The sequence below is a fragment of the Macrobrachium nipponense genome, chromosome 8 (assembly GCF_015104395.2).
Source record: "Macrobrachium nipponense isolate FS-2020 chromosome 8, ASM1510439v2, whole genome shotgun sequence".
NCBI classification, from domain to species: domain Eukaryota; kingdom Metazoa; phylum Arthropoda; class Malacostraca; order Decapoda; family Palaemonidae; genus Macrobrachium; species Macrobrachium nipponense.
In genome coordinates, this window is record NC_087203.1 from 79,755,436 (window position 1) to 79,783,280 (window position 27,845).

The 27,845-nt window shown below is 38.0% G+C and overlaps 1 protein-coding gene across 11 annotated transcripts in view; it reads left to right on the forward strand.

The window, feature by feature from the left end:
- The window catches only part of LOC135222876 (cell adhesion molecule Dscam2-like), a 353,863-nt gene that overhangs the window by 281,348 nt on the left and 44,670 nt on the right, over positions 1–27,845 (forward strand). Inside the window, exons 13-35 of one of the 11 annotated variants that reach the window (XM_064261228.1) lie at positions 1,563–1,739; positions 3,117–3,258; positions 3,962–4,110; positions 5,206–5,313; positions 5,888–6,067; positions 6,818–7,003; positions 8,145–8,282; positions 9,091–9,246; positions 9,908–10,060; positions 10,564–10,694; positions 11,407–11,493; positions 12,776–13,040; positions 13,353–13,535; positions 14,118–14,303; positions 14,769–14,875; positions 16,483–16,672; positions 17,613–17,784; positions 17,954–18,139; positions 18,551–18,735; positions 19,590–19,802; positions 20,002–20,290; positions 21,871–23,432; positions 26,401–26,671. In XM_064261228.1, coding sequence (XP_064117298.1) covers positions 1,563–1,739; positions 3,117–3,258; positions 3,962–4,110; positions 5,206–5,313; positions 5,888–6,067; positions 6,818–7,003; positions 8,145–8,282; positions 9,091–9,246; positions 9,908–10,060; positions 10,564–10,694; positions 11,407–11,493; positions 12,776–13,040; positions 13,353–13,535; positions 14,118–14,303; positions 14,769–14,875; positions 16,483–16,672; positions 17,613–17,784; positions 17,954–18,139; positions 18,551–18,735; positions 19,590–19,802; positions 20,002–20,290; positions 21,871–22,192 — 3,905 coding nt within the window. In that variant the 3' untranslated portion in view covers positions 22,193–23,432; positions 26,401–26,671. Of the gene's footprint in view, positions 1–1,562; positions 1,740–3,116; positions 3,259–3,961; positions 4,111–5,205; positions 5,314–5,887; positions 6,068–6,817; positions 7,004–8,144; positions 8,283–9,090; positions 9,247–9,907; positions 10,061–10,563; positions 10,695–11,406; positions 11,494–12,775; positions 13,041–13,352; positions 13,536–14,117; positions 14,304–14,768; positions 14,876–16,482; positions 16,673–17,612; positions 17,785–17,953; positions 18,140–18,550; positions 18,736–19,589; positions 19,803–20,001; positions 20,301–21,870; positions 23,433–26,400; positions 26,672–27,845 lie in introns of those variants that run through there. The other 10 variants (XM_064261227.1, XM_064261231.1, XM_064261232.1 and 7 more) reach the window with 10 other exon arrangements.

Sequence of the window (27,845 nt, forward strand, 5' to 3'; positions counted from 1 at the left end):
GTATGCGTGAAGGTTTTTGTAGCTAGGTTTCATTGAACATTCAACAGTTAGATGGATGTGTTAGAAACAGTTGATTTTGCTCCTCTGGAGAAAGCCTACTGAGGAAACTACTCATTGGCAGATATATAATATATATATATATATATAATATATATATATATATATATATATATATAATATATATATATATATATATATATATAATATATATATATATAGAAGTGTAAGTTTTCCTATGTAAAAATAGGAAGATAATGACTTTTTTAATAGTTAGTTATCCATAATTGAAATGTTAAATAAATAGATATCATTAAGCCCTCATGCAAGTGAATAAATAGGATACAATACGAATCCTCATTTTACTGCAGAATTGAGCACAACGTTCATTAAAAGGATCTCTCTCTCTCTCTCTCTCTCTCTCTCTCTCTCTCTCTCTCTCTCTCTCTCTCTCTCTCTCTCGTGGTCGTAGGCCCATTTAATGAATGTTATCTTGCTTCCTTGAGTATTGTTTATGTTCAAAGAAATGCGTTTTCTTTGAATCTGTGATGCGATTATTCTCTGTGATGGACAAAACTATAATTAGGATCAGGCTTTGTACTTCTGAATATGTTTTTATTCCTGTTCCCTTACTAAAAGATACTAAAACAAAAGTGCGGAAGGAAGAATATGAGAGCTTCAAAGTAGTTTATTATCAAAGGGTCGAAGGAAATGAATATGAAAAGAATATTGTTCTGTATTGAGCATGAATGAAAAACCGTGTTTTAACTGCACTGTTTGAAGGAGGAGCGGACTCGGCGTAGTGAGGATGTATGTTAGTTATCGGTGTCTGAGCGTAAATCAATACAATTTCCAAGAATTAATAATGTCTCTCGTGCGATTTCACATTAATAGTATTTATAACCATTGTTTGTTGGTTTGTTGTTACATCAGAAAGTACTTTGTAGACAAAGGGTTAGGAGTTATCATTTTAAATGACCGAAACAAAAGAATTACAAGGCGGGTAATTTTGAAATATATTCGCGACAAAAATAGATACGCTTGATTTCTTCGCAATCTTCTAATTAAGTATATTTCTAGTGTATGTACTATTCTAGCATACTTTCCTTTTAAAGTTAACCTCACTTTGGTTAAAAAAGAAATTTGAAGTTGAAGAAAGGCGAAACATCAAGGTTGAAGGATGAAGAAAAACAGAACAGACTTGAAGGATATAAGAAAATAAAGCATACAAATTAAGGATTATGGTGAAGTAAACGTACAAATTGCAGGCTCAAACAAAATGAACATAAAATATTAGAGATATAGACCAGGAAATAGAAAGAGAAAGAAAATAAAGAAACAAAAGTTAAAGGATAAAGTAAAATATTAGAGTGATCGCCACTCTTGGGAGGGGTTGGGAAAGAGTATATACTTTTAACATAAAATGTCACTAATTATTGAAATGAGGCGAAACCCCATCCCCAACCTCTCCATTCCCAGGGAAAAAAATGAAACCAGTTCATCTGGAAATTCTTTGAGAAAGAAATATCTCGCAGAATGTAGTTGAATTTTTATTTTTTCCACAGGTGAATCAGCGCAGGACTTCCAGCCGGTGATGCTAGATGGAATCAGGGCTTCTCAAGCCCCAAATGGGTCGCTGGTGCTGATGGATAGTACAACCAACGATGCTGGATGGTACCTCTGTCAGGCGGATAACTCCATAGGAAAACCTATATCCAAAGTCATTCAGCTCACCGTGCATGGTACGTGCAAGACGGTCATCTTCGTCTTGTGGTTTGATGATCGGGTTATGATAAAATATGATTTTGGTCTTTTTTTTGACAGGTCACGTACCTGTGTTGTTGCTTGAAATTTTGACTTGTGTAAAAGTTTTTCATATTACAAAACAATATTACGGTTCTGCTCAAAATATGGCATGTCTTGCAATCTTGCCATAAACATACTTTTTAAGTTTTAATGGAATTCTTCTACATAATATTTAGCGTAGTTCCTGATCTTGCTACAATACTTTTAAGTTTTAATGGAATTCTTCTACATAATATTTAGGGTAGTTCCTGATCTTGCCACAAGCAAAATTTTGTTATTATTATTATCACATTAAGTCTGGCTTATTGGAAAACTTTGCATAAAAAGATGTTACCCCATAGTGGATCTTTTCCATAAAATCATACTTAGTAGATAGAAGCTGCAAATCTGGGGCGAACTGAATGTCAAGGAATTTTTTTAAACAGAGCAGACAGGTTATTCATAAGACCTCCCTCATGATCATTCGTTCTTCAGAAAAGGAAAATAATCATTCGCATTCAAACTGTAATATTTTTTAAAAAGCTTACTCAAGTAGTTAAATATAAGGCGGAGCTGTCTGCATATATTATTTATCAAACTGAGTGTTTAGTCTGAAAGCTCATTCTACTTCTGCTGCTTTCTATATGCCAAGGTCATTCATTGTTTTGGTGGCACTCGCTGTCTCCAGGAAGAGAAAGTCAGCGAACCTCTATCGATTTCTCGCCACTAGAATTATTCCGACTGGAATCATATCGTCAGCTTATCGATCTAGGCTCGGTCGCTTTACAACTAGCTGCTTATTTTCGTTGTTTCTTAGAAGAAACTGAAATACGTTGTTCCCTCACTATGATATTGATTAGTGTATTTTAACATTGAATGCAAATTACAAAGTAATGATTTTATTTTATGGTATGAATTTCATTGTTTTAGTATTTCAGTGTCTTAGTTATTCCGCTTCAGTACTTGGCGTTTTCTATTATTGTCGAACATTCATTTGCTTATTATTTTTGTTTGTTTTTTTAGTCTTATTCCTCCTTGTGTCAGACCTTTTTTTTCCTTTCTTTGGTTTTGTTTTATGTCTTGAGCATCATGTACTCTAGGCTATTTTTGGCTTATTACGAATAAATTATTTCCAGATTTTTTATGATAATAATAATAATAATAATAATAATAATAATAATAATAATAATAATAATATAATAATAATAATAATAAATATTATTATTAGTAGTAGTAGTAGTAGTAGTAGTAGTAGTAGTAGTAGTAGTAGTAGTATAGAATACAGTAAAGACGTCTTTGAAGTGAAAATGACCATCATTTCGACCAATTTGCAGCGCCAGCTCGCGTGATCACCGAGGGAGGTCGCGTGACAGGTCACGCAGGTCAAACCGTGACCATTTCTTGTGAAGCTACGGGGGACCTCCCCCTCACTTTAACCTGGCAACGTCATCATACGCCCATTACACCCACGCACAGGTGAGTGAAATTCTCGTAATACTAGTCGAAAGAACCTTGGCCTGGCCTTTATTTTTAAGGTTTATAAGCTTTTTTCTCTGTAGTACCCCTTCCATTATACTTGCAGATTGCTTGTGTTTATATATATATATATATATATATATATATATATATATATATATATATATATATATATATATATATATATATATATATTATGTATGTGTGTTTATACATAGGTGTGTATGCATTTGTTAAACCGATGACGTAATGCCGTTGTCTGAAAAAACCCAGTCTTTGATGAGATAATTTTTCTTGAATTTTATAAGCCATTAGTGCTTCTTTTTAAAGAAATTTTATGAGCATATGCATTGATAAATTTTTTCTTCCTTTTTTTGTTTTCTTTTAAGTGTTATCCCTTGAATACAAGGATCCAATTCCTTTGAAGCCAGGGGGCTATTATTTATTCCAACTAAAAGCATTTAATCATAGAATTCAAGTAAAATTGTAGTTGCTAAGCTTTAAATGTGGTAGCCGTTAACTAACTACTACATCAAAAAACCTCCACGTGAGGTGACATTGAGCTGACCGAACGTTCAGATCTTTTGTATTTTGACATGGTAACGACCTCTATCAATAGCTTCTATTGCATTTTTCACTTTCCGCGTCACAGTGAAATATTGTATAAATAACTTCCTTTGTTTCTCATTTCCCTTTGATGCAGGATCTCCATCCGTGAGACGGGCGGCGGTGGGATGCTCAGGACCGTCTTGGAGATCAGGTCCGTGACGTCCGGCGATGCTGGGACGTACACCTGTCGCGCAGATAATCCGCACGGCCACAGTGCTCAGATTTTCACCTTGGCGATCATTGGTAAGGGAGTAAGACTGGTGTCATTAGAGGGAGGTCGCTGATACGAGAGTAGGATTATTGTTAGAAGAAGAAAATGATTGTCTTTGGGGGAAAGATCATTGCCATGGGAGGTAGGTTATTGTCACTGGAGAATGATTGTTCTTGTATGATAGGTTTATTGTCATCGAAAAAAATGTTATTCATAAGGAGTAAGGTTATTGTGATGGGGGCAACCCCATTCTGATGGAACAAAGATTTTTTCTTCGGCGAAACAGAATTCTCATGGGATTAGGGTTTTTGTCATTGGAAAATAATTATTCATATGGGAACAAAGTTATTGTCCTAGGAGAAGGATTCTCATGGGAGAAAGACAAGTCTCGTGGAGGTAAGGTTACTGTGACTGGAGAAAGATTATTATCATGGTAGCGAGGTTATTGTCATGGGAGGAAGATTATTCTCCTGGGAAAAGCTCCTTTGCAAGGTGAGATAAGTAATACTTGAACATAAATAATAAAAAAATACCACCGATAAGTAAAAACTATTCGAGGAATACAGTATTTTTGATGTTATGAATGCAATTGAATAAGGATGGAGGTATGGGAGAAAGTTACCGTCGAAGATAAATGCAGAAAAACTTATTTTCGTTAATTGTAGGTCAATATGACTTTTAGTTTTCTAAAAAGAAAACTATTGTGTTGTCTTTGTCTTCCCGTTCGTGCTTTTTTCTGTCCGCACGTTTTGCTGCGAGCGCTTTTTCTGTCCGCCCCCAAATCTTAAAAATCTCTGAGGCTAGAGGGCTGCAAATAGGTATAATGATCATCCACCCTCCAGTCATCAAACACCAAATTGCAGCCCTCCAGCCTCAGTAGTTTTTAATTTTTTTAAATTTTAAAGTTAGCTATGATCGTGCATCTGGCACCGCTATAGGTGCCAACAACACATGCCCCAAGCCCCCGCCCTCCGGCCCGTGGCTGAAAATTTCATGAAATGCTGCTGAGAGTTTCATACAGCATTATAAGCAGGACAGAAAAATGGATTCCGCCGAGGAAACTTCGGTTTTTTTTTCTTCCTTTTTCATTGTTCCTGGTTTGTAACCAGTGGGATATTTCTTTCCAGAACCACCAGTTGCCCCGTCGGATGTCTCAGTCACTGACGTGACCAGTCGTTCAGCCCTTTTATCCTGGACTTTATTTCAGCCTGCTGCTGTCACCATACAGTACAGAGGTAATTATAAACTCTCAGCCACGAAAAAACATGGATATATTGATACATCCTGATGTTTAAATACGTAGAAAGTTTTGAATCAATTGTAGGTTTTTAACATGTCATGATAATACAATACTGCATTGGCTAAGTTACTTGTTAATTTTCTTTTCATGGGTTGAATTTATATGTGAATGATCCCACTGGAATCTTTCCAGTCAAATATTTGTTTGTTAGAAACGCTTTTGGAATATGAAATTTTCCCTCTTATGCAGAGTTAGTGATACTGATTTAGATTTCTTTTAGATATTCTTCCAACCTTTAAATGCTAAAACATGCCGCAGGTAGTCTGAAAATGTGTCTGGTATGAGTAATTGTGTAAAATATTTGGAAAGTTCAGAATTGTTTGTTAATTGCATCCAAAGAAACTATACAAAACAATTTCTTGGTGCATTTTTTAAAGATTTGGCCAGCTCTAACACCTGTAAGATAGGATACAAAATACAGCAGCAGCCACGGATCCAGCCTCCTAAAGTTCTCTCAAACATTTTCTGCAGTTGCTTGTATTTATGACCGTTTTCCCTAAATTCTACAGCTGCTGAAGAAGAATCATGGGCTGTTCACGGGCGGAACGTCAGCGTGGGTCAGTGGGCGTCGTCCCATATCCTGACGGGTCTAACGCCCTATAAAGCTTACGCCGTTAGACTCATGGCCCACAACGACCTTGGAGTCTCCCAGCCATCACACATGCACGTCTTCACCACGCTAGAAGAAGGCAAGTAACCTGAGGTGTACTTGAACAAACCTCTTTCATAAATATCAGCGACTTTTGTTAGAGGCTGTGGCACACCTAGAGTTTGGCCTCATAAGTGTTAGTGTGTCACATTATCAGTTTTCCCCTCATAAATGTTGACAGTTGTTACTTATGGAGGTCATGTGCTAGTTAGGATTAAGTGTATACTTTGAATTATGGATTTTTTTTTTTCGTTTACATAAAATACTTGAACGACACATATGTTAAAGATTGACGTAGTTTTGAACCAGTAGAATTGAGTAGACATTCAACAACGTTCCTCGAATCAACTTCGTAAAAGAGATTATATAGTAGACAAATGGTATTTCAGTATTCTCCTTAATTTCCCACGTGTATTATATAACAGCTGGTCATTAAAATGTGAGGTAACAGCGGCATTAGATTAGTTTTAATAAGCAAAATTATATTGAAAAGTTTCAGTACTTTTGTTTCATTTATGTTAAGTAGGCTACAGACACTCGTTCAAAGAATAAAAATCGAACTGGAAATTGTCTTTTAAGTTTATCCTTGTTATTAGATATCGAAAGTGTTGGTTGTAGATATAAAATACTATATTTATTTTCTCTATTGGCTTTCCCAACTCATATGACCCACTGCCGCTTGGCTTCTAAAAGGGAGGGTCATTTTAAATTAGGGCGTGACAGTAAAAACATTCGTGAAAAAAAGAATTTTTCTTTCATACGCCTAATATTTTTTGTGATTTTGAAACAGCTCCATCTGGAGCACCACAGGAAGTCCAAGTAGCTGCTGGGGGTCCCAGGTCTTTAGTCGTGCGGTGGCGTCCCCCAGATCATCATACTACTCACGGACCTCTCAGGGGTTATACCTTGGCCCTCCGGCAGCAGAATCTCCAGGGGCACCTGACTTACATCAGCCGTCCTGCTACCATGTCTGCAGGTAAGCGGGAGGCTCATCCGTCCCCCAGGTCATGACAGTACAACAACGGTAGCCATTTTCCCATCTATTTGCTACCATTTCATTTTCATACTAATTATGTCAGTATCCTCTCCTTGGTTTATTTTCAGCACTGTCATCACTAAAATATTTTACCTATCATAATTATCAGTATACAGTACTTTTTAATGTGATCTTGAGCTTTGTAACGATACAGACATCATGATGATGAAAAGCAGATCTCTCTCTCCTCTCTCTCTCTCTCTCTCTCTCTCTCTCTCTCTCTCTCTCTCTCGCTTCACAGAGTACACTAATATAGTTCTCTGAAGTTCATTTAGTCGGTAAAAGAAATCAAAGAGTTCTATTTGAATATTTTTTTATGCTAAAGCGAAAGTAAGAAGAGTAAAGAAGCTTACAGGTTTAGGAAAATAATTGTTGTTATTATTACTGAGTATACGTATATGCAGAAAAGTTAGTAAATAAAAAACCCTAAGAATATCAGCTCCTATTATCATTGTACATATGGAACCTACATCCCTATGGTATAAGCCAAAAACAGTGAATTTCCTTATGGATATATAACAGAGGTGAAAACTTTGTAGGAAAGATTGTGTGTATTTAATAAATGGATTTGAATATACATTAAAATTTACCATGAGTAATGTGGAGTTCGTACAATAAACCTAGAATACTAATAAGAAAATGATTAGACATTTCTCCATCCAATTTAAATCGATTTCCTAAAGCAATTATTGATAGATATTTTATCTGCGTTTGGTTTGTTTGGTCATCATTTAACTATCTATAAAATAATGTTCTAATGTCAGATTAGTAAGCTTATTTTCTGATAATATGGGTGTGTATGTTTTAGAGCATTATCTGTCTACATGAATCTGGGTATCTATCTATATATGTGTGTGTGTGATATATATATATAATATATATATATATATATATATATATATATATATATATATATATATATTACACAAACACACACACACACACACGCACACACACACACACACACACATATATATATATATATATATATATATATATATATATATACAGTACACTTAGGAACATACATATTACTTTCCATTGATCCTGAAGACCAATACTTACGAACTTCCTTCGGCAGGTACCTCTGGCTCCGAGAAGTACGAGGTGATGGGCTTGAGTCCTGCTTCTTTGTACGAAGTGGCAGTGAGGTCCTTTAATCGAGCAGGTCCTGGACCCTTGTCGTCTCCGAGGATAGTTCAAGCCACAGGGCACGATGGTGAGTCTTTCGTAGTGGGAGAAGGTATTAGGGCGCTATATAAAACAGAACGTTGTCTTAAGCTTTAGTTTTATGCTTTGTTACTATGAAAATTTCACTAGCAGGGTTTTTTTTTATTCATTTTTATTTTTTTACTTTTTGCCATTATACCGCTGTAAGACTTTACTTCTGGGTGTGAAATATATTTGGCCTCTTCCGAAAGTTCTACTTATTGTAGAACCTAGGGTAAGTGGTACGAAGAGGAATCAGCATATTTAAGTTGTGCCCTCATATTAGCATATCTAAATTGAACGACCACAGTGTATCATAATTAGGTTCGCCTTCTGACATGTTAGTATAATATGATATTGTGTGAGATGTATTTTTTTTATTAAAGTAGGTCAGTGACGTTTAGTTAGTTCTGAAGTTTTGGTATGAGGAAAAATGTTACTATTCTTTCATTATGTTGTGTTGCATGCTCATACAAGGACAAACCCTCATTCTGAATATTAATGGCTTTCGCCAGCCTTTTTGTCCTTGCACAGAATGTTAGATTTTTCTTTAGGAAAGTCTGGAAAAGACCTTCCTGAATTTATCATAAATTCCCTTCTTCAGTATGTTACTCCAAAGTGAATCTTTAAACTTAGGATAAATCATTGTTTCCTTTTTAACGTAATATTTTCATATGATTTTATTTTACCAAATCATATTTTACTAGAAGGAAGTGAATAGGACTGATTCCATTTTTATATATAAACTCTCAATCATTGTCAATTAGAAATAGATTTGTAGATGTAAATGAAGTTCTTTTCCATTTCCCTCCATACAGCACCATCTTGCCCACCCGGAGGTGTCTCCTGCAGGGGCTCCGGCCGTGGGGGAATAAGGGTGTGGTGGTCTCCCCCTCCGATGCATTGCACCAACGCCCCCGTTTCCGGCTACACCATCCTCGCCACTCCGACGACGCATCTCCACCGAAGTGAAAGTAAAATATTCTACTGCTTTTGCTACTTTCTTGTAGTTAATCATCATCATTTTTCTTTTTCTTGCGTCTGGTTTTCCATGACTCGGTTGAACATATCATATAGCTCTCTTCATTCTCTTCTACCTTGTTCACACACTGCCTTAATTCACATCTGGTCCGAGTCCCCATCAGTCTTATCTCATTGAGTCTGTGCTTCTTCCTTATTTACCTCAATCTAAAGTGAATTCTATTCTCCCATTCTCATTACTTATCCAAATGATCTCAGTCGATGAGATCTGTATATATTTTCCAACCTTTGAATATCATATCGTTTGGATAAGATTCATGTTCCAATAATTTCCGTGTAACTCTTTTAGCCATCTAAAAAATTTTATTCAGACTTTATTATTATTATTATTATTATTATTATTATTATTATTATTATTATTATTATTATTATTATTATTGGTCTGTGATAATACCCACAATTACACGAGGAAAAGGACAAAAAATTTACAGTAGCTTGTCAAGCACTCTCACAGAAAAGAGTATTTAGAGAAGTACGGTAATGTACAGCTTACAACAACTAGAGACATGCAAATCAAAACACAAATAGACATTTACATAAATAAATAGATAAAAACCGCCACCGGATATTAATTAATCCCGTAATTCGCCTCAGGTGACAACCGTTGGGAAGTCAACACAACTAATCTGGAAAAGAACCTAGACAGCCTCCCACCTGCCGCGAACATCAGCGTCCGAGTCAAGGCGTTCAATGACGTCGGTGCAAGTCCTCCCAACAACCCCGTCTTCTGTGTTACGGAAGATGATGGTAGGTATCAAAATATCTATTGACTTTTTTCGGACTTCATCTCTTGGCGATAAATATCATGCATGTATAAAGAACGTGTAATTTTCCTTTGGTGTATCGTTTCGTTATTAATGTTTCCCTAAATCAGTATTCAAATTTACGTATGATTGAAGAAATGCTATAAACTCGAAAAGTTTGTCTTTTGGTCATAGTCTTAGAAAATCAAAGATTTTTCGTCTTGCTTTAAAAGCAATGTGTTGCTCGTAAGGGCTTATTTTGCTATCATAACTGCAGTTGCTGGTTTGCTATGACTTAAGGGGTTTGTTTGCCATCACTATAGGGGTTGGTTTGCCAGGTTAAGCTGTTGGTGGCTTATCACCTAATGGGTTGGTTTGTCATAGTGGAAGTGCTTGGTCTGTCATCACTTGAAAGGGGAGTTCACAGATATTTCTCCACCGACATGTTGTTCGTCTCAGTCTGTACACCATGAAAGAATTCACTGACATTTCGACCTTATATTTCAGTTCCCGGGCCACCCGTAAGAGTCCGAGTCATAGTGACTGGGAGTTCGAGCGTTTTAGTGACGTGGTCTCCTCCCCAGCCCCCATCAGGTGATATTCTCCATTACACTCTGTACTCAGCCAGGGATGACCAGGTAAAAAGTCAGCTGTTATTTTTAAGAATATGTTTAATTGTGTGTGTGTGTGCGTGTGTGGATCATGGGGTGGGGGAAGGTTGCACGCTTGTACGTATGGGCGCATGTCTCGCGTGTGTTATTGTGAGTTGGTGCAGAATTTAAAAGTAACACCTCGGCCTAAAGGACTTCTCTACATTTAACTATATTATCATCGTTATTTTTTGGTGCCGCCATTTTAGATGTGATATATCTGATAACTCTTAAATTGAATGATAAGTCTAAAGTACAAGTTAGTTTAGGATAGGAATGACGTAATTTTGCTGTTAGCTGTAGAATGTCAGTTCAAGCTGTACTAATTATAATCTTTGTTACCTAGCAGACTTGACTGACTTACCAGAATGTAGAGGTGCTACTGTTCTGTAGATTGATGTCATTTTATGAGATTTAAAAGGATATTACAAAGTAGCAAGAGTTGAAAAGTGCTTTGTAGAGTAAGTGCAATTGTCTTGCTAGATATATGGATAAACATTATAGAATATAATTATCTGTAAACTGTTAATGAGACGAAAAATTAAGTCAGAAAATATATATTCATCAAAATGTTCTCAAATTTCTGGGATAGTGATTCCTTCGGTACTATCCTTTGCTAATGCCGTTGCGTAACGTGACCGAAGCAATATATCAAACGAATGCCGTGAGGAATTTAACTGAATGAACCTCATTTTTCCAGGTAGCAGTCAGGGATGTAGTTGGGGCAGCAGGTTCGGAAGCCACGTGGAGAGAACTCAATAACCTCTCACCTTCCACCCGTGTACAGGTACGATATCATGATGGGTATGATACGTCATAGCTCGTTTTACATGATGCGATAACAGTATTTTCTACGATTATCGTGATTTTTAGGTGTCTTTCTTTCGTGTTGTCATGATTCACTACAGAAGTCAAGATTATCTCTCAGAACAAGTTGCTTATAAAGCTTTAGTTCATCGTTGGACGAGTTGGTTACGTGCTCAGCTACCAATCTCAGGGCCCGGGTTCGATTCCCCGCTCTGCCACCAAGGAATCAGAGAAATTTATTTCTAGTGATAGATACTCATTTCTCGACGGGGTTAGGTTCCCACAATAAGCTGTAGTTCCCGTTGCTAAATAACCAATGTGTTCCTAGCCACGTAAAAATATCTAATCCTTCGGGCCAGCCCTAGGAGAGGAGAGTTGCTAATTAGCTCAGCAGTCTGGTAAAACTAAGATATACTTAACTTTCTACACAGCGACCAGGAAGTTTAAATTGAATGTTGTTGAAGTGGTGTGACACGGATCAATATTTTACCTGCCCTAAATCCTTATCATAGTATATCTTTTTAGATGAAATGTCGTTTAGGTTCTTGAGTTACGATTCTGAAAAGTGTGTGCCTTTAAAATAGTGCTCGCTTGGACAGAGATTTGAGAGATTTGACGATTCCTTCTTTGTTTGATTAGTTAAGCTTACAGTGTGTTAATGAAATTTTGTTACGCAATCCATGTTATTCCTAATTTTCCTGCTGCAAATTTCGATGGACGGACATATTTATGACAGTAAAATAATTAGGGACCCTTTGATATAGTAATTCGTTAAAGATCTTGCCGTAGGCGTTATAAGTTGACCGTAAGTACTCAGTGGCATCTAACCACCTGTTCCGTAGGGGGTAGTGCCATCAGTGCACCTCATGTGGTGCACTGTAGGCATTACTTAATGCTCTTTGCAGCGTCCCTTCGGTCCCGAACTGCAATCTTTTTTGTTCCTTGTACTGTACTTCGTTTCATATTAACTTTCTTCCATCTTACTTTCCGCCCTCTCCTAACAATTGATTCATAGTGTAGCTGCGAGGTTTTCCTCCTGTTACACCTTTCAACCTTTTACTGTCACTGTCAATATTGGTTTCAGCGCTGAATGACTTCATTGGTCCCAGTGCTTGGCCTTCAGCCTAAACTCTATATTCAATTCAATTCTAACCACCTGAGACAGAAACTGACAGTACTTTAGTTTGACAGTTGTCAAGATTTTCAAACAAACAAAAATATCTCAGGCAAGGTCTTTTTTCTTCACTGTTCTCATCTTTCAGGTGTGGGTGACTGCCACTACTGTAGCAGGAGAAGGCAACTCCTCCCCCAGGATGACAGCTATGCCCATAGCCACTGCCAAGCACGCGCCGATCGCTGTTGGCGGAGGACAAGTTTGGCGCGTTGGGATGGGAGCGGGTGTCACTTTGGGGTGCCGTGGCATTGGTACTCCTCCCCCACTCCTCTCCTGGATCAAAGGGACTGGGCATCCCATTAACAATGGCCAGTACACCCAGTTGCTTCCGGGAGGAGATTTACACCTTACAGGTACAGGAAATTAGTCTATGGTACGAAAGGGTATTGCGGATGTAGGGCTGTGTCGTAACTTTACTCGATCGTGAATATATATTTATACGTAGTTATGGGAATTTAAAACTAAAGTATTGGATACACCTTATGAAAATAATTCACAAGAGGGCATCTTATATGTATTTAAGTAATATGTTTTTAGTAGTAGATGAAGATGCGAATTACTGCCCCAAATGAAATAAATTTTTGGTGATCCTTACTGTACTACAATAGTAAACTACTAAATGTCCACTTCAAATATTCCCTTTCCATTGCCTTCCAATGGAGCAGGTGTGCGCGAGAGCTCAAACTATACGTGCAGGGTGACTAATTCTGAAGGGTCCGACAGCCTCACCCATCAAGTGATTGTGATCACCACGCCAGAGCCCCCAAAATTGACCCTCTCCTATGCCACGCATGATTCCCTCAACCTCTCCATTACTCCTTCAGGGGACGGAGGAGCCCCAATTCTGGGTAAGCATCTGAGTTTTTTTTTTTTTAACGTCTCTGGTCGTACTGTGAGGTTTGTGCAAGTTAGAGAAGCATGTCAAAATTGAGCGCCATCTATTAATCGGACATGAGCTGGTTAATATATTTCATTAAATCCGCTTTGAAGGAAAACTCCTGTGCGTTTTTGTTCATTTCAAGTTTCCTTAGTAGTTTGTGTTTTTATCGTAATTTATTTATTTATGTATGAAACTAATATAAATGTTGACACGAAGAATAAGATAAAGCATAGTGAAGCAAAACAGATTTATAAAAGAAAAATATACAAGAATCTTTAGGGAAATGATCCTTGAAACGGTAAAAGGAGCATTGATACTAAAAAGTTAATTTCACAGTAATGACATTTTTACAGTAAACACGAAGTAGTGTCACGAACCTATCAACAAGTCATAAATTTCTACCACAAGTGTAAGGTTAGCCTTCTATTTCCCCCAAATATTCTGCAACATACTCATCTGGTGCCTCGCCTGCTTTCACTATACTATTGTACAATAGTTAATTTTGAAAATATAGAAGAAAACTTAATTTCATTTGCATAATATTCAACAGGATACACCCTGCATCACCGAGGGCGTGCTGGTGAATGGGCGGAAATGAGTGCCGAGCCTGGCACTGTGAGCGTGGTTGTTCGTGGACTGGCTTGTGGGGCACCGTACCATCTTTACTTGACTGCCTGGAATACCCAGGGCACCAGCCCACCTAGTCCTGTGCTCATTGCTAATACACAGGGAAAAGGTTAGTTGCATTGCTTTTCACACATTTGCATGCACGTGCGCAGGCATAGTGTAGACAAAGGAAATAATGTAAGGAGATGTTTTATATAATTGTATATATGTGTGTGTGTGTGTGTGTATGCGCGCGCGTGTTTATATATAATCATGTCTTCCCAGGTTAGTTCCTCTTATACCACTGTGCCATTGCAATTAGAAAAATTAAAAAGGGAAAATGTTCTTTTTGACATAAACTAAATAATATTCTTCAATTTCGACCTCATTAACTTACACACCTCTATAAATTTTTAAAGCTTTCTAGTTATTAGTCTTATATCAGTCAGTTAGCTATAAAACTTGAACTTCAAGAAATTATTTATTTAAGAACCAGGAGCATATCTTAGAGTTCAATTGCATTCATCATTTTATTGTAGTTGGTATGAACTGAATTTATCACTTCCTTCAAACTTAAAATCATTTCTCCCCTTAGCTCCTGGGCGTCCTGAGCCTGGTAACCTTGTGGAGGTCAACACAACATGCGTCATACTTCGGCTGTACGCTTGGCCGGAAATGGGTTGCCCCATTACCCATTGGAAGGTAAGACATTTACCTTCAGAATATTAATTTTCAGACACGTGTTATTCTTATTAAATCTGTTTTTCACACTGTTCTCGTGCAGTGCTTCTCAGGAGAATGTGGAGAAGCCAATCAGGGGAATTCATGTTTCAAGAAGTTAGTCTGTTGGCTTTTCAAACCTTATTGTGACCCATTGCTGCTCCAACCATACTTTTAAATACCTTTCAAAGTTTCGGCAGAAGTGAAGTAAGCTAGATCCTCGGGTCAGAATGAGTTTTGGATAAATATGAATAGAGGTGGCGAGAATATGTAAGATCTTGTTGACCCGGTATATTGTCATTGTTGTTATAATTTTCGTTTCTGTTGTTATAATTTTCGATTCACGAGACCTCGTGATTTGTAATGAGAAGTGAACAATGGAACGATAAAGCTAAGAAAGTTAGACAGCCAGGCGGGAAAAGACCAAAGACTGCGGACGTAAAGCGCAAGGAAAATAACATTGTACTTGGTTGCTTGAGGAAATGTTAAACGGAACCTGTAGCCCCGTCGCAGTTTGCCAGTCATGTAACACCTTTTAAAGTTGTATCTCTATAGCGAGATACGTTTCAAGAGGCACTTCTCTACAGGTAGATTCAGCTTGAGAGGTACCTCTGTACAAGAAGATTCGGCTTAAGAAGCACCTCTCTACAGGAAGATTGAGCTCAAGAGATTGCTTTCTGCAGGAAAATCCAGCTTTGAGAGTTGCACTGCAGGAAGTTTCAACTTAGGAGGTACCTTCCCACCGTAAAATAATCACCTTAAGAGACCCGTCTTTGCAAGAAGATCCCGCCTAAGAGGTTCCCCTTTACAGGAAGAATCATTTTAAGGGGTACCTTTTTTTAGTAAGATCCAGTCTAAGAAATACCTTTGTACAGAAAGATTTAACTGAGACGGTACTTCTACTGAAAAATTCACCTAAGAGGTTCCTATCTACAGGAAGATTTCACTTAAGAGGTGCCTCTATGCCTGATGATTAGCTGATAACAGATAAAGTTGGAGACAGGCGATGAATTTACAAACAGTTCTGAAAATACGGAAACGTTGTATAAAAATCCTTATTGCAGACGTCACTATCACTGTCAGAGAGAGAGAGAGAGAGAGGAGATCATAAATAATAGAATGACATTTGCTATACGTAAGCACTTAGATTTCTTTCATTCTCTAAAAGATCTTGCAAAGATCCTTGTTTCATAAGTTGCATAGTGTGACCGTGAATTAACAAGAAATGGTGGAAAAATGATACGGTCTTTAGACCGCTTCTTAGAATGCCTGTGAAAGCTGAATACGTTAGTTGGTCTGGGGACTGAATGGTTTTAATGGTCTTAAAACAAAACTGAATGGGAGAATATTATTACTACATTCCTTCTAAATAATAGTAGAGCGAAGACGTTTTTGGCTGACACACATTTACCCTCTTGAAGTTTATCAAGCTACACAAACGTTAAAATGTACCAGAATAAGGTCTTAGTCAGTAATTATTAAAGCTAAACTTACAGAAAGCGTGTAACGTTCTGTATTTTGGTGCAATTATCATTTCGTCCTTTTCAAAGTTGTATAAGCAAAATGTGTGACCTATTTTCCATCTGTAGGTTGATCTTGGTAGTGAGGAAGACTCCAACCTATGGCAGCCACTACATAGCCACGTGGATAGAGACACGACTGATCTTGGCCTCTGCGACTTGTCTCCAACCTCATGGCACCTGCTGAGACTGACTGCCGTGTCAACTGCTGGGGAGACATCAGTTGTGTATAGAGTAGCAACTCGTGACCATTCTGGAGGTTAGTTGCTCACGACTATTATTATTATTATTATTATTTGTAGTAGTAGTAGTTGTAGTAGTTCTGTTGATGTTCCAGTTGAGCAGACTTTCGTATGGAACATTCCTAAAATGCCATTAACTAGAGATGCAAACGCCCACGGAATTGAATTTCTTAGTGTGAAAGGACAATAATTATTGTAATGGAAATTAATCAAATAAAATCGGAACATGAATTATATATATAGCCATACATAAACAGTAATATGTCCTAAAAGCTACAGCATTGATGGATAGCATTTGTTAGTACTTCAGACTCGTGAATTTGAGGTTCTGTCACGCGGACGATTTTCTTTTTGTTTTTCGGCATCTTGTGATGTCGTGCTACTTAGACGACCGATAGATGCTTGAGATGGCTCAGGGAGCTGTCGATGTGCATTTAACCATATTATATACGTAATATGTCCATCAATTACAACGTAATAAGAGAGTTGCCAACTTTCCCAAGATTTGGCTAAACCCAAGAATTATAAGGCCTATGCTACCATTGATAACCATTGTTTCATAACAAAGAAATTTAAGGAACAATTCGTCCATAGAATAATGCACTCAGTATAAATCTACTGGCAGTAGTTAATCATGTTTCATGGGTATCGATTTGATTTATAACGTTGTCGGTATGCATAAATTTGGCTGCTAAATGACGGGCATTCAGGTCTTTAATCTCACTACTGGCTAAGTTTGGCAACTTTGGCAGCTTGATGCAAAACTACGCTGGAAAAGCACCTGTATAGCTGGACATTTACGAGCATTGGCACTGATAAGACTACCAGGAAGGCCTTTCCAATTTAACACAAAATTTGTCCCATTCCAGGACACATAATGCACAATGGTTTATAAGCTTCTAGCATGATCACGAATCTCTGAAATCTAAATAGAATGGCGTTTATTTTTTCCGTCAGGTTCAATGACAGCTGAGTCTGTACAGGAGGTCATGCTTGGAAGCTCCGCTGGAGTTGGCGGATGGCTGGATGCTCACGTGGTGGCAGGGGTCGTGAGCGCACTCCTCTTGGCAACTGCCCTTATAATCTGCGTCTGTGTTGCTTTCAGAAGAAGGCGATACGGAGGATACAGGTAAGTCTGTCCTGGAGATTTCCACTCATGGAGCATCCTTTTTTCAGGTATTCAAAGATTTGTGAATTTGCTTAGAATATTTTAAACCTAATCCTGAAGACCATTTTAAGGCTACTCCTGAAGTGTCCATCGCTTAAGTTAAACATCAACCTCACTTCTGTATGACCAGCAGACAAGGTGAGAGTTTGGACAACAAAGGCGGGGGCGAGGATGACAACGCCCGCAACTGCGAGATCACCCGGTCCCATCTGTACTCGCCAACGCCCACGAAAAAGCCCAGGGGGTCCCTGGCTTCCCTGAAGACGCAGGATGACACCTCGGACCCCTACGAGATCTGCCCCTATGCCACCTTCAGGTAATTCAATTGAAGTGGTGTTGCATATTGTAAGATCTTGACTGTAGGGGTTACTATATCGGAAACAATATTCAATAGCCGATTATTAGAATTAAAGTGCAGAGAGTTCTGTGAATATTTGAAATGCTATTTTAGAAAGATCTCAGTTTTAGTGGTGGCCAGATACTGAAATATTAGATTATATTTTTGTATGATACAATTTTGAATATATATTTAGATTAAATCTGATTGTTAGTAAAACTGATCACCAGAAAAGAACCTTTATCTACTTGAAACTCAGTAGTTTTATCCAATTTTCTGCACCTGCCTCGCGATTCTGCCATTTCCTTCATTTCTGTTTTTGCCTGTTCCCTTTCTCTTCCGTGTCTCCATCTGTCTTTCTTTTTTTCTCTCTCCCTCCCTCCCTCTAAGTCCCTCTGGTGTACCACTTAGCGTGGGCAGTTCAGAGGCTACATTAGAGTATGGTCTGTCTCTACACGCTATGACTCCTCGGGATTGCCTCGACCATCCTGCTCACAGTGATCGCCACGCCCTCGAAGCCCCAACCTACGGACACGCCTCTCGCCAGAGATCCCAGTCCCACTACAAGGAGACAGGTAAAGACTGACCATCTCCATACCACCTCCTCCTTCTTTTGCAGAAATCGATGTAAAGATTTAACCGCCATTTCTCGGCTTCCTTTTGCAATCAAATGCCATCATTCGTTGCTATGCAAAGAACCATAGTTTTCTTATTTTTTATTGTTTACGTCAGGAGTCCGTTTTAAGATAAAAACTACCTTTCTCTTCTCTTTTCAAAATTTGAATAAAGATGAGTAAGTAACATTTCTCTTCTTGGAAAGTTTACAAGTGTTTGCAACTATATCGTTAAAGTAGATTTTATTCTTGGAATATTTCCAAAAGGAGACATTGTTTAATTTTGTTTTCCTTTTTAAAATGTTAACGGCAAGAATAATGGTTCAACCTCATAAAATCATATCCTGTTTGGTAAGTCAGTGGAAGACTTCATTTGTTTCATTTTCCTCAAGGTTTCCATGTAAGGACGTTTTTTCAATTATTTGCTGTATTTATTCACTAATTCACAAACTTTAGAAGCAGTGCCATTCTTTTTTTATTTTTATTTTTTTAAATAATAGTGTATCTCTTATCCATAAGGTATGATGTGTTATTTCATGAACCACAATGTCTGGAAGAAGGCTAATAAATAGTAAGTAGGTTGATAATGATTCCATGTGAGACCTGAGTACCCTGAGGTCAGTGACTTTATTAACAATATAAAAGATTGTTTGGGACTGTTTATGACCTATTACTTTATTGTGTTTATGTTGGCCTTATGTCTGCACGGGATCTTGATTTTGGATAGCCCAATTTAAGAAATTACTTATCTCGAGAATTCATTGCTAGTCATTTAATTTTGGAATCGCATTTTAGCCACTTTTTCATCCAAACAGAAATTGCATACATCAGCAACAATAGAGGGAGAGGGGGAGGAGGAGGAGGTGGAGGGGAATATGCCAGTCGGCCCAAATCCATCTCTGGACCTCAGCCCACTCCTGCGCCCACACCAACCCCAGCCTCCGGGGCATCTGAACAAGGCGAATGGAATGACGAAAGCCGAAAGGACACCAGAGGTCGCCCTCATCGATCTCGAAGCCGCACAAGAGGTAAACCAGGAAGGAAGGCTTCCCTCCTTCGACTTTTGTCTTTCGTATTCATGTCATAAACTTCACGAATCTGTCCTAGTTTTGTTGTTGTCCCACTGGCGTTGGTCTCACTGTTCTCACCGGTATCGTTGTCTGTTCATGGTTGATGTCGTAGATCTCACTGCTGTTGAGGGTGTTTTACAGCTAGATCTGTTCACAGCAGAGACAACACGGAGGGACTCGAGCACTGAAAGCAATGACGCATCTTCACCTGTGCAACAACGACAGCACTATCAGCACCCCCAAATAACCACACCACATCACCACCAGCACCCACAGCAGCAACTTCCCCCGCAGCATCCGCAAGCACAGCAGCAACAGCAACAACAGCAGCAGCAGCAGCAACAACAACAACAGCAGCAACAGCAACCTCCACCGACAGTCGTAGCCATTCCCGTGGCAGCTGGAAGAGGTCGCCCCCACCCACTGCCGCCTGTTCGTCTTGCCAGGTAGTCTCAGGTAGTGGAGGCTGAGCTATGTAGGTGGACCGTGGCTGCTGGCACAGCTCGCACCATTTCCCTTCAATACCTTCCCTACAAACGCCTCTGTAGAATAGATTAGAACTGCTTTTGAGCTGCCGAGTGTTTAATGATACTGTTATGATTTTGTGCATGACGACACAGATATGAACGTTTTTGTTTCTTTTCTCAGTAAAAAAAAAGTTTTTTTCAATAAAGTAAGCTGCCGTTGCTATCCCCAGAATTACTTGTAAACGGTAGAAGTCATGTAAAGTTGGCTAACCCCCTTTCTTATTTAGACTTGACGAAGTCAGTCCAGGTTCAGTTTTGCTGCGACCAAGTTGCATTCATTTTGACCGTCTTCTTGGAATTTAAATCGTACCAGTGCCTTCTTTGGACTTACAATAGGTATGTGAATACTTTAAAATAGACGGCAATGGGCTTACATTCCGCAGTGTAATTTTTAATTAATTTCCTAAATATTCTCTTTACCAACTTTTCCAAAGACCGAAAAAGTTCTGATTAAGTTCTTACTAGAAAGTTGCTTGCTATAACTCCCTACCTTTCAGAACAGTGGATGGGGATCTTTTAACTTTGTTTGAAGCTTTGGACTGATTTCTTCATTTCCTATAAGAAGAAAAATTATGTGCATTTCTGTTTAGAAAGATTTCCGGATTTTTTTTTTTATTAATCAATCATCAACAAAATATTGTCGAGATATGTCTTGATATAAGATGCTACAGGCTTGTTTAGATAACCATGTCTAAATATGTGCTTGCGTTCGTAATAAAACTATATTTTGTTTAACTTCTTTAGATGTGTTTTGCTATGTCTGGTAACTTGTACGTTAATCCAGCGAGTGTACATATAATGCTTTACATTGTATACTGAAATAGGCTGTTTTACTTATTACACTTTAACGTACGACATTTGAAACTGAATTTTATGGAAAGCTACAAAATACGTATATTTATCACTACCTTTTAAAAAGATTTATTCCTACTTTGTAAGTAGGAATAAACTTTAATATTTCATATTTTGAAAACATTTTGTCAATTCTATGTATACAATCATTTCTAGTATACAGTAGGTCACTGTGCTGAAGTAGGCAGGTACAAGATAGTTCTTACCTTTTGTTTTCTATATGACAAAAATTGTAGGATATTTCTCAGTGTGCTTATCGAGGGAGGTGTCATCAGATTTGTGGAAGTTGCTGTTGTGAAGATTGCTGGTAATGAAGTGTCCTTTGATAACCACATACCTCTCACATCTACCCTGTAATTTTGTCTAAACATTATTCACAAATTGCTCTCTGCCTTTTCAACATCTTTCCTTGTCACTTTGTTAAAACATGGCAATGTTTGCTGTTGATTTACCAGATTATTGGAAACTTTCCATCCCTTTTTTCATCTTTTAGTTATTAAAAAATGTGAGAGAGAGAGAGGAGGAGAGAGAGAGAGAGAGAGAGAGGAGACAGAGATGGAGACGAGAGAGAGAGAGAGAGAGAGAGAGAGAGAGAGAGAGAGAGGAGACAACATCCAAAATCCCGTTTTTTTTCGACTTCGTTACAGAAAACCCAGTGACTCGTCTTCGAGCGATTCTTCTCCTATGACACCCCCTCGACCTCTTCATCCTCCGTCTGCGTTCTCGGACTCCCGAGAGCTCTCGGAAGCCGAGTGCGACCGCGAGATCCATCCCGGGCAGGGTTTGAAGGGCGCCTCTGGCAAGGGCAGAGGCCACGCCGAAGGGAGAACCCCAGCAGCTGTCATCTCCGGCTCTGCTAGAAACGACGGAGACATCAAGGCTGAGCTCACCGTTCTGCTGCAGCAGTACCAACAGCAACACAAAATGCAGAAGCTGCCGGAAAAAAATCCCTATTCTATCAATGTATAATAAGTGGTTCGTATAGGATTCAAAACGAATTGTGAGCTTGCGAAGACCCATGTATTTGACTCACCATTCTTCCACTTTAGCCTCTTGGGGGTTGGCACAGTGACTAGTCATCATCATGTTGCTGCTTGAATTTTAAAAATATTTGAAACTTGTAGACGTTCCAGAAAAAGTTAGAAACGTTTAAAAACAGTTGTATCATCAAAGAACACGTTATTCCTGATAGCCTTAAGCTGACAAACAAAAAGGTGGCCTCCTGTTGGGCCAACTATGGGCTTGTAATAGGTCATCAGAAAATTAATCTTGACATGATGCGGAGGATGATAGTACTGATGCTAAAGAGGAAGAAGGAAGTTTCACACGGCATCCAAACTTCTTTTGGACATTCTTCCAAGAAGAGTTTTTTCGTAACAATGTGATGATGTTTGTTGTTTCCAAAGGCAAGTTGTCCTTTTTTTAAACTTGCCAAGTCTTTCAAACAGTTTCATCCTTCTTTTCATCTCATTACATGATGTGTACCGCTTTTCAGTGTCGATAAAACTGGCTTTTCTACGTCAACTTAAGTGTTTCGGTATAAGACCAAAATGTCATAATTGTGTATGTAACCGTTATTTATCATGTTATCCCGGAAATATAGAAGACATGTATAGTGCAATATTATTGTCTTTATTTCATTTTTTTAAAACTGCTATCATTCTAAATAAACATATTTTTTGAGATGAAATTTACTTGTATTTTGTATTACTATGACATTGACATTATTTTCATTCATAACACTTGTCAAAATAAAATGTATATAAAGCTAGTGTCTTTTGTTTCCTAAAGATGTACGTCCCTCATAGCATATTTTAAAGCAGAAAGTTAGGAATTTACCGTCATTTGTTTGGTTTTACTTTTATCCGAGGGGCAGGTGATAATTATACACGGCACGCCGTGGATCTCTTCTGTTATAGTAGCCAATAAAGTAAGGAGGCATGATTCATCAAACTTGCCAAAAACTGTTGATGTCCTGTCTAAAACTTTTCATGTTCATGGGAACAGTATAAGCGAGCGGCCGAATGTTGTACTGACGGGTTATTACGACTGCAGACAGGCTATTCAAGGTGTTGGTAAAGATATTTTAGTCGTGAAGGGGTTTCCTGGCAACCCTTGACGTCATTTACCGACTCGGGAGTCCGGACGCCGGTTAGTCACTCACTGATAAAGCCGTCTTTGTGGAACTATAGTGTCCCGCTGGAGAAGGGTAAGTAGATTTTTTAGCGTACTTGTAGTACAATCCAAGATTAATCTCTATAGATCTTTGTAAAAACTGTGAATTCGGGTTACATCAGATATACTTGTGGGGGGGTTAGTTGATTTTTACGACCGTACCGGGGCAGTGAGACTACGTTAAAATGAGTACATGATCCCATTGTCATTCTGTGGACTTTAAATCCGGCAATAATTAAAATCAGTCATTGTGTAAAGGTAAAGTTCTCGGCTTTAATTTGATGTTTCATTTATTGGTTTTGTATGTAAATGATATTAGAGCGTATTAAATGACTGCTATGCAATGAAGTTTTTGTCGCCGAATTTAATTTAGATGTCGACATGGAAGTGTTCCATAACTTCCATTGCGACGAGATTATTATCGGAGCTTCAAACGCCATTTTATATATATATATATATACTATAATATATATATATATACATTATATATATATATATAATATATATATATATATATATATATATATATATATCATTATCTATATATATATATATATAGATATATATATATATATATAACGCAAGTGATACATCAAATTAAAGCTGAGTAGTTTCCCTTTACAACAATGCCTTAATACTAAAAGTAACCACAAATAGTAATTGATTGCCGGATTTTCATCAATAGACGGATGCAGGCTTAATTTTTCGGACCTTGGCCGATTCGGACCTTAGTCTTGGCTGATTCGGACCATTTGCTCTGTTGTTTCGGACCTTTGTTTTGGGTGATTCGGACCCATACTAATAATTTTATATTATAGCACTGGGTATTTCTATACATAAGCATTCCGCATCGTTCGTCCCCGCGAATACGAAAGCCACCAGGAATTGGGGCGTCAAATGTATTTCGCCGTGTTTAGTACGAGCCCCTGGGAGTTAATTACAGTCGTCCGAATAAATATTACTTAAAATTCTTGTTCAGGAGGTAAAACTGCATAGAAAAATCGGCCAATCATATGAAGGTCCAAATGAGCCAGTACATGGTCCGAATTAGCCAAGGTCCGAATAAGCCTGTTCCCGGCTAGACATGCCCTAATTGTCACTGGGGCTTCAAACGCCAATTTCATATAAAACCAACAAATGATATATCAAATTAAAACTGAGTACTTTACGTTTACAACGATGCCTTAATAGTAAAAATATCTTTAAAAATTAGTTATTGAGGGTACCGTGAGTTCCGTAAAAATAGTTATTGAGGGTACCACTGGGAAAGGAAAGTCCTTTAGTAATATAGGCTGGTGCAGAGGTGCTGAAGGTATGCATAATACGCACAATGATTTAGACTATGCGAATAATTCCAGAAGATTCCAAGTACCTAAGCTCGTAACAGGTCTTTCGGATAGATGGAAAGTTTAATTAACATAAATTAAGAGCCGTGAAACAATTTAGAGAATCCAAAGCGAAAAGCTTAACTCTAGGGTGGCATGTCTTGACGGGTATGTCACCAGTTTGTTTCCGAAAAGTGAATGAAAGGTGAGAGAATACATAGCCTAGAACTTTTAATTGGTTATATAGTAATTGAGTGGGATGTAAAGAATCCTAAAGTAAGTTTCATAAATTCTAATTATCACTAGACTACAGCTAAATTGACGGGTTTGTTATGACTACTCATTTTAAATTGTCAATGAAATTAAACAGTTAAAAGTAATTTGAAAGATTTTTTTGTTATTAATGGAAGATCTTCCTTCAGTGTGATTAAAAAGACTAAATATGCTGAAAGACTGTCATATTATCACGGACCGCATTTTATTTGTGCAGAATTGTGCAGTCAGTGTTCATACACGCGCCACTTTTAGTTTAACCTTGTACGACTTGTGCAATAAATCTTAGCCCGATGCATTACGGGTAAATGTTAAATGTGAGGGTGTGTACCAGTCGCTATGAGTAGTAGGCCTACAACAGTGGATTTTGCAAAGATCATAGCCACATACAACGAGGAAGATTTGAAAATCTCATGGATTTTCGGGGGGTCTCGGTTAATCTGATGTCGTTGAATTCTGTTCAGCAATAGCTCTTTCGTATCTCATTTCCATTTCTCACAAAGAGCACAACCATTCAACGAATATCGCACCCCATAAATATGCCGCCCACGATGGCTTCCATATGTAGACAGGATTTTTTAGCAATGTTAACCTCGAACAATTTTGCACAAGTTTGAATATAAAGATCCAAGTTTACGGAATACAGCATTCTGAAGTTTTTAAAAAAATTAACCAAAACACATGTAGCTTAGAATTCCTGCCGTAAACAATTCACAAAGCTTGTGTTCAGAAGTAAAAGGCGTTCTGTACTGTGAGAGGCGAGGTAAAGCTGAGCCAAGAATAAACCAAGGTAGTGAATATTCTCTCTTGTAAGTTATTTACAGTACTCAGAATTTACCGATTAAGTGTTTACTGCGTTTGATTCCTAAACTACCTAATGCTACAACATGTAACTTAAATTTTACTGATGGCAACAGTTAATAATATAAGGTTTACCGGTTTTTCCTGATAGGGTTAACAAGATAATCACTTTATTAATAGCCCTGTACTTTTGATCGTCATGAGTTGGTCAACTTTTAACCTATATTGTTCACATAAAACTGACTTCCAAAGAAATTTTAAGAAAATTGAGAACATTTAAGAATTAAATACTTACAGTTAGATGACAACGAAAATCCTATTTCCTATAATAAGATGCAATTTCCGTAAAGCTCATTTACCCAAGACCACCTAGATATCTGGTGGTCTTGATTTACCGCCACCTCTTTTTTGGGGGGAGGCCAGACTCAACCATGCGCCAAAGCATTTATCTATTCTTTATATTCGAAACTGATATTGGCTAAACATTCATCCTTTTCAGATATAGTTAACATAAAGGAACAGGTGTAATCATTGTAAAAAGAACTGAATAACTTGCAGTAACCAAAGAGCAGTTCGTGTAAACTAATTGAGGTGCTTTTGTAGGGATTAGGTATCCTCGACCATGTTACCGTGTGTACAACTGATACGACTACTACTACGCAACCGCAGAGGCAGAGTATTAACGGCGCTTAGCTGCTTAGGTGGTAATATCCTGGCTCCTTGATCCTAGCTGAAGGTTAACTAACCACTTTTCAGGGTAAGTTTGTCAGGCATTAGTAAACATTTAGGAATGTTGCCATTGGTCTGCTGTAATGATTGCCCTGAAAATAACTTAAAACGAGCTCAGAAGGGAAAGGAAACAGCACCGTCCAAGGTAGGCTACCCTATAGGTACTTATAGTTGATTTTGGTAGGTACGTAGCTTACCTAGTATGAATAGCTATGTATCGTTAGGGTGAAGATTTAATGTGCTGGTGTTCTGCATTGAAGGATGGACTATCCTAACTTCCATTGGGTAAGCTACAGATTGTAGCTCATGTTGTACCTACTCTTAAGTGGTTTGTGTCAAACTTAACCTTAAAAACGCTACCTATCCTAGGTATTTGAGGAAGTGATAGCTAGCTACCTAGGTATTACATATATATATCCTAGTAAAGATAATTAAATTTAGGAAATTAACAAAAACGGCTGTTTGGCTGAACCCCTACTCGACATAGGGTAAAAAACCGTAGGGTCCAGAGTGGACCATGTACGATCAGCTTGGACAATCCCAAAAAAAGTACATTATAACGCGTCCTGACATCGGAGATGGGCATCAGTCGCGACTGTTTGTTGGTTGAAAAACGGAGCTAACAAGACCTCTACTCTCCTTTTGAAGTAGGGTAAAAAACCGCATGGTACAGGGGTGGACCATGTACGATCAATGTGTACAACCCCAAGAAAAGTACATTATAACGCGTCCTGACACCGGAGTAGAGGTCTTTAGCTCCGTTTCTCACCAACAAGAAGTCGCGACTGAGGCCCATCTCCGATGTCAGGACGCGTTATAGGCTAATGTACTTTTTTGGGGTTGTTCACGCTGATTGTACATGGTCCATCCCTGTACCATGTGGTTTTTTATCCTAAGTATTTTCTCCAAAGTTAGAAATTAAGGCCAAATTTTAAGATTTAAACGGTGTCAAACGTAGTGCAAATCTCACCAAAACGCGTTAAACATTTTTACTTACAACTCGAAGTATTTAGAAGATTGACGCCATCTCGATGTTTACGGAGTTGCTTGTGTCAATAAACTAACCATTTCCTGTGATAAATCTGCACACCACTTGTACCCACAGACGCTGGGGCACTTTCATCATAACAATCGGAAAACTTTTCCTCACCGAGTAAACAACTGTTTTGTAGAAGACGACGACGAAGTGTGCACTTCGATAATTTTTTTAATTAATAGTAAAACATTGATATTTTACATATTTATGATGATTAATTTGAAAATATTTGTTATTGAAAAAGTAACTCGATTCTGACTCAAATTTAAGTAATTATTTTTTG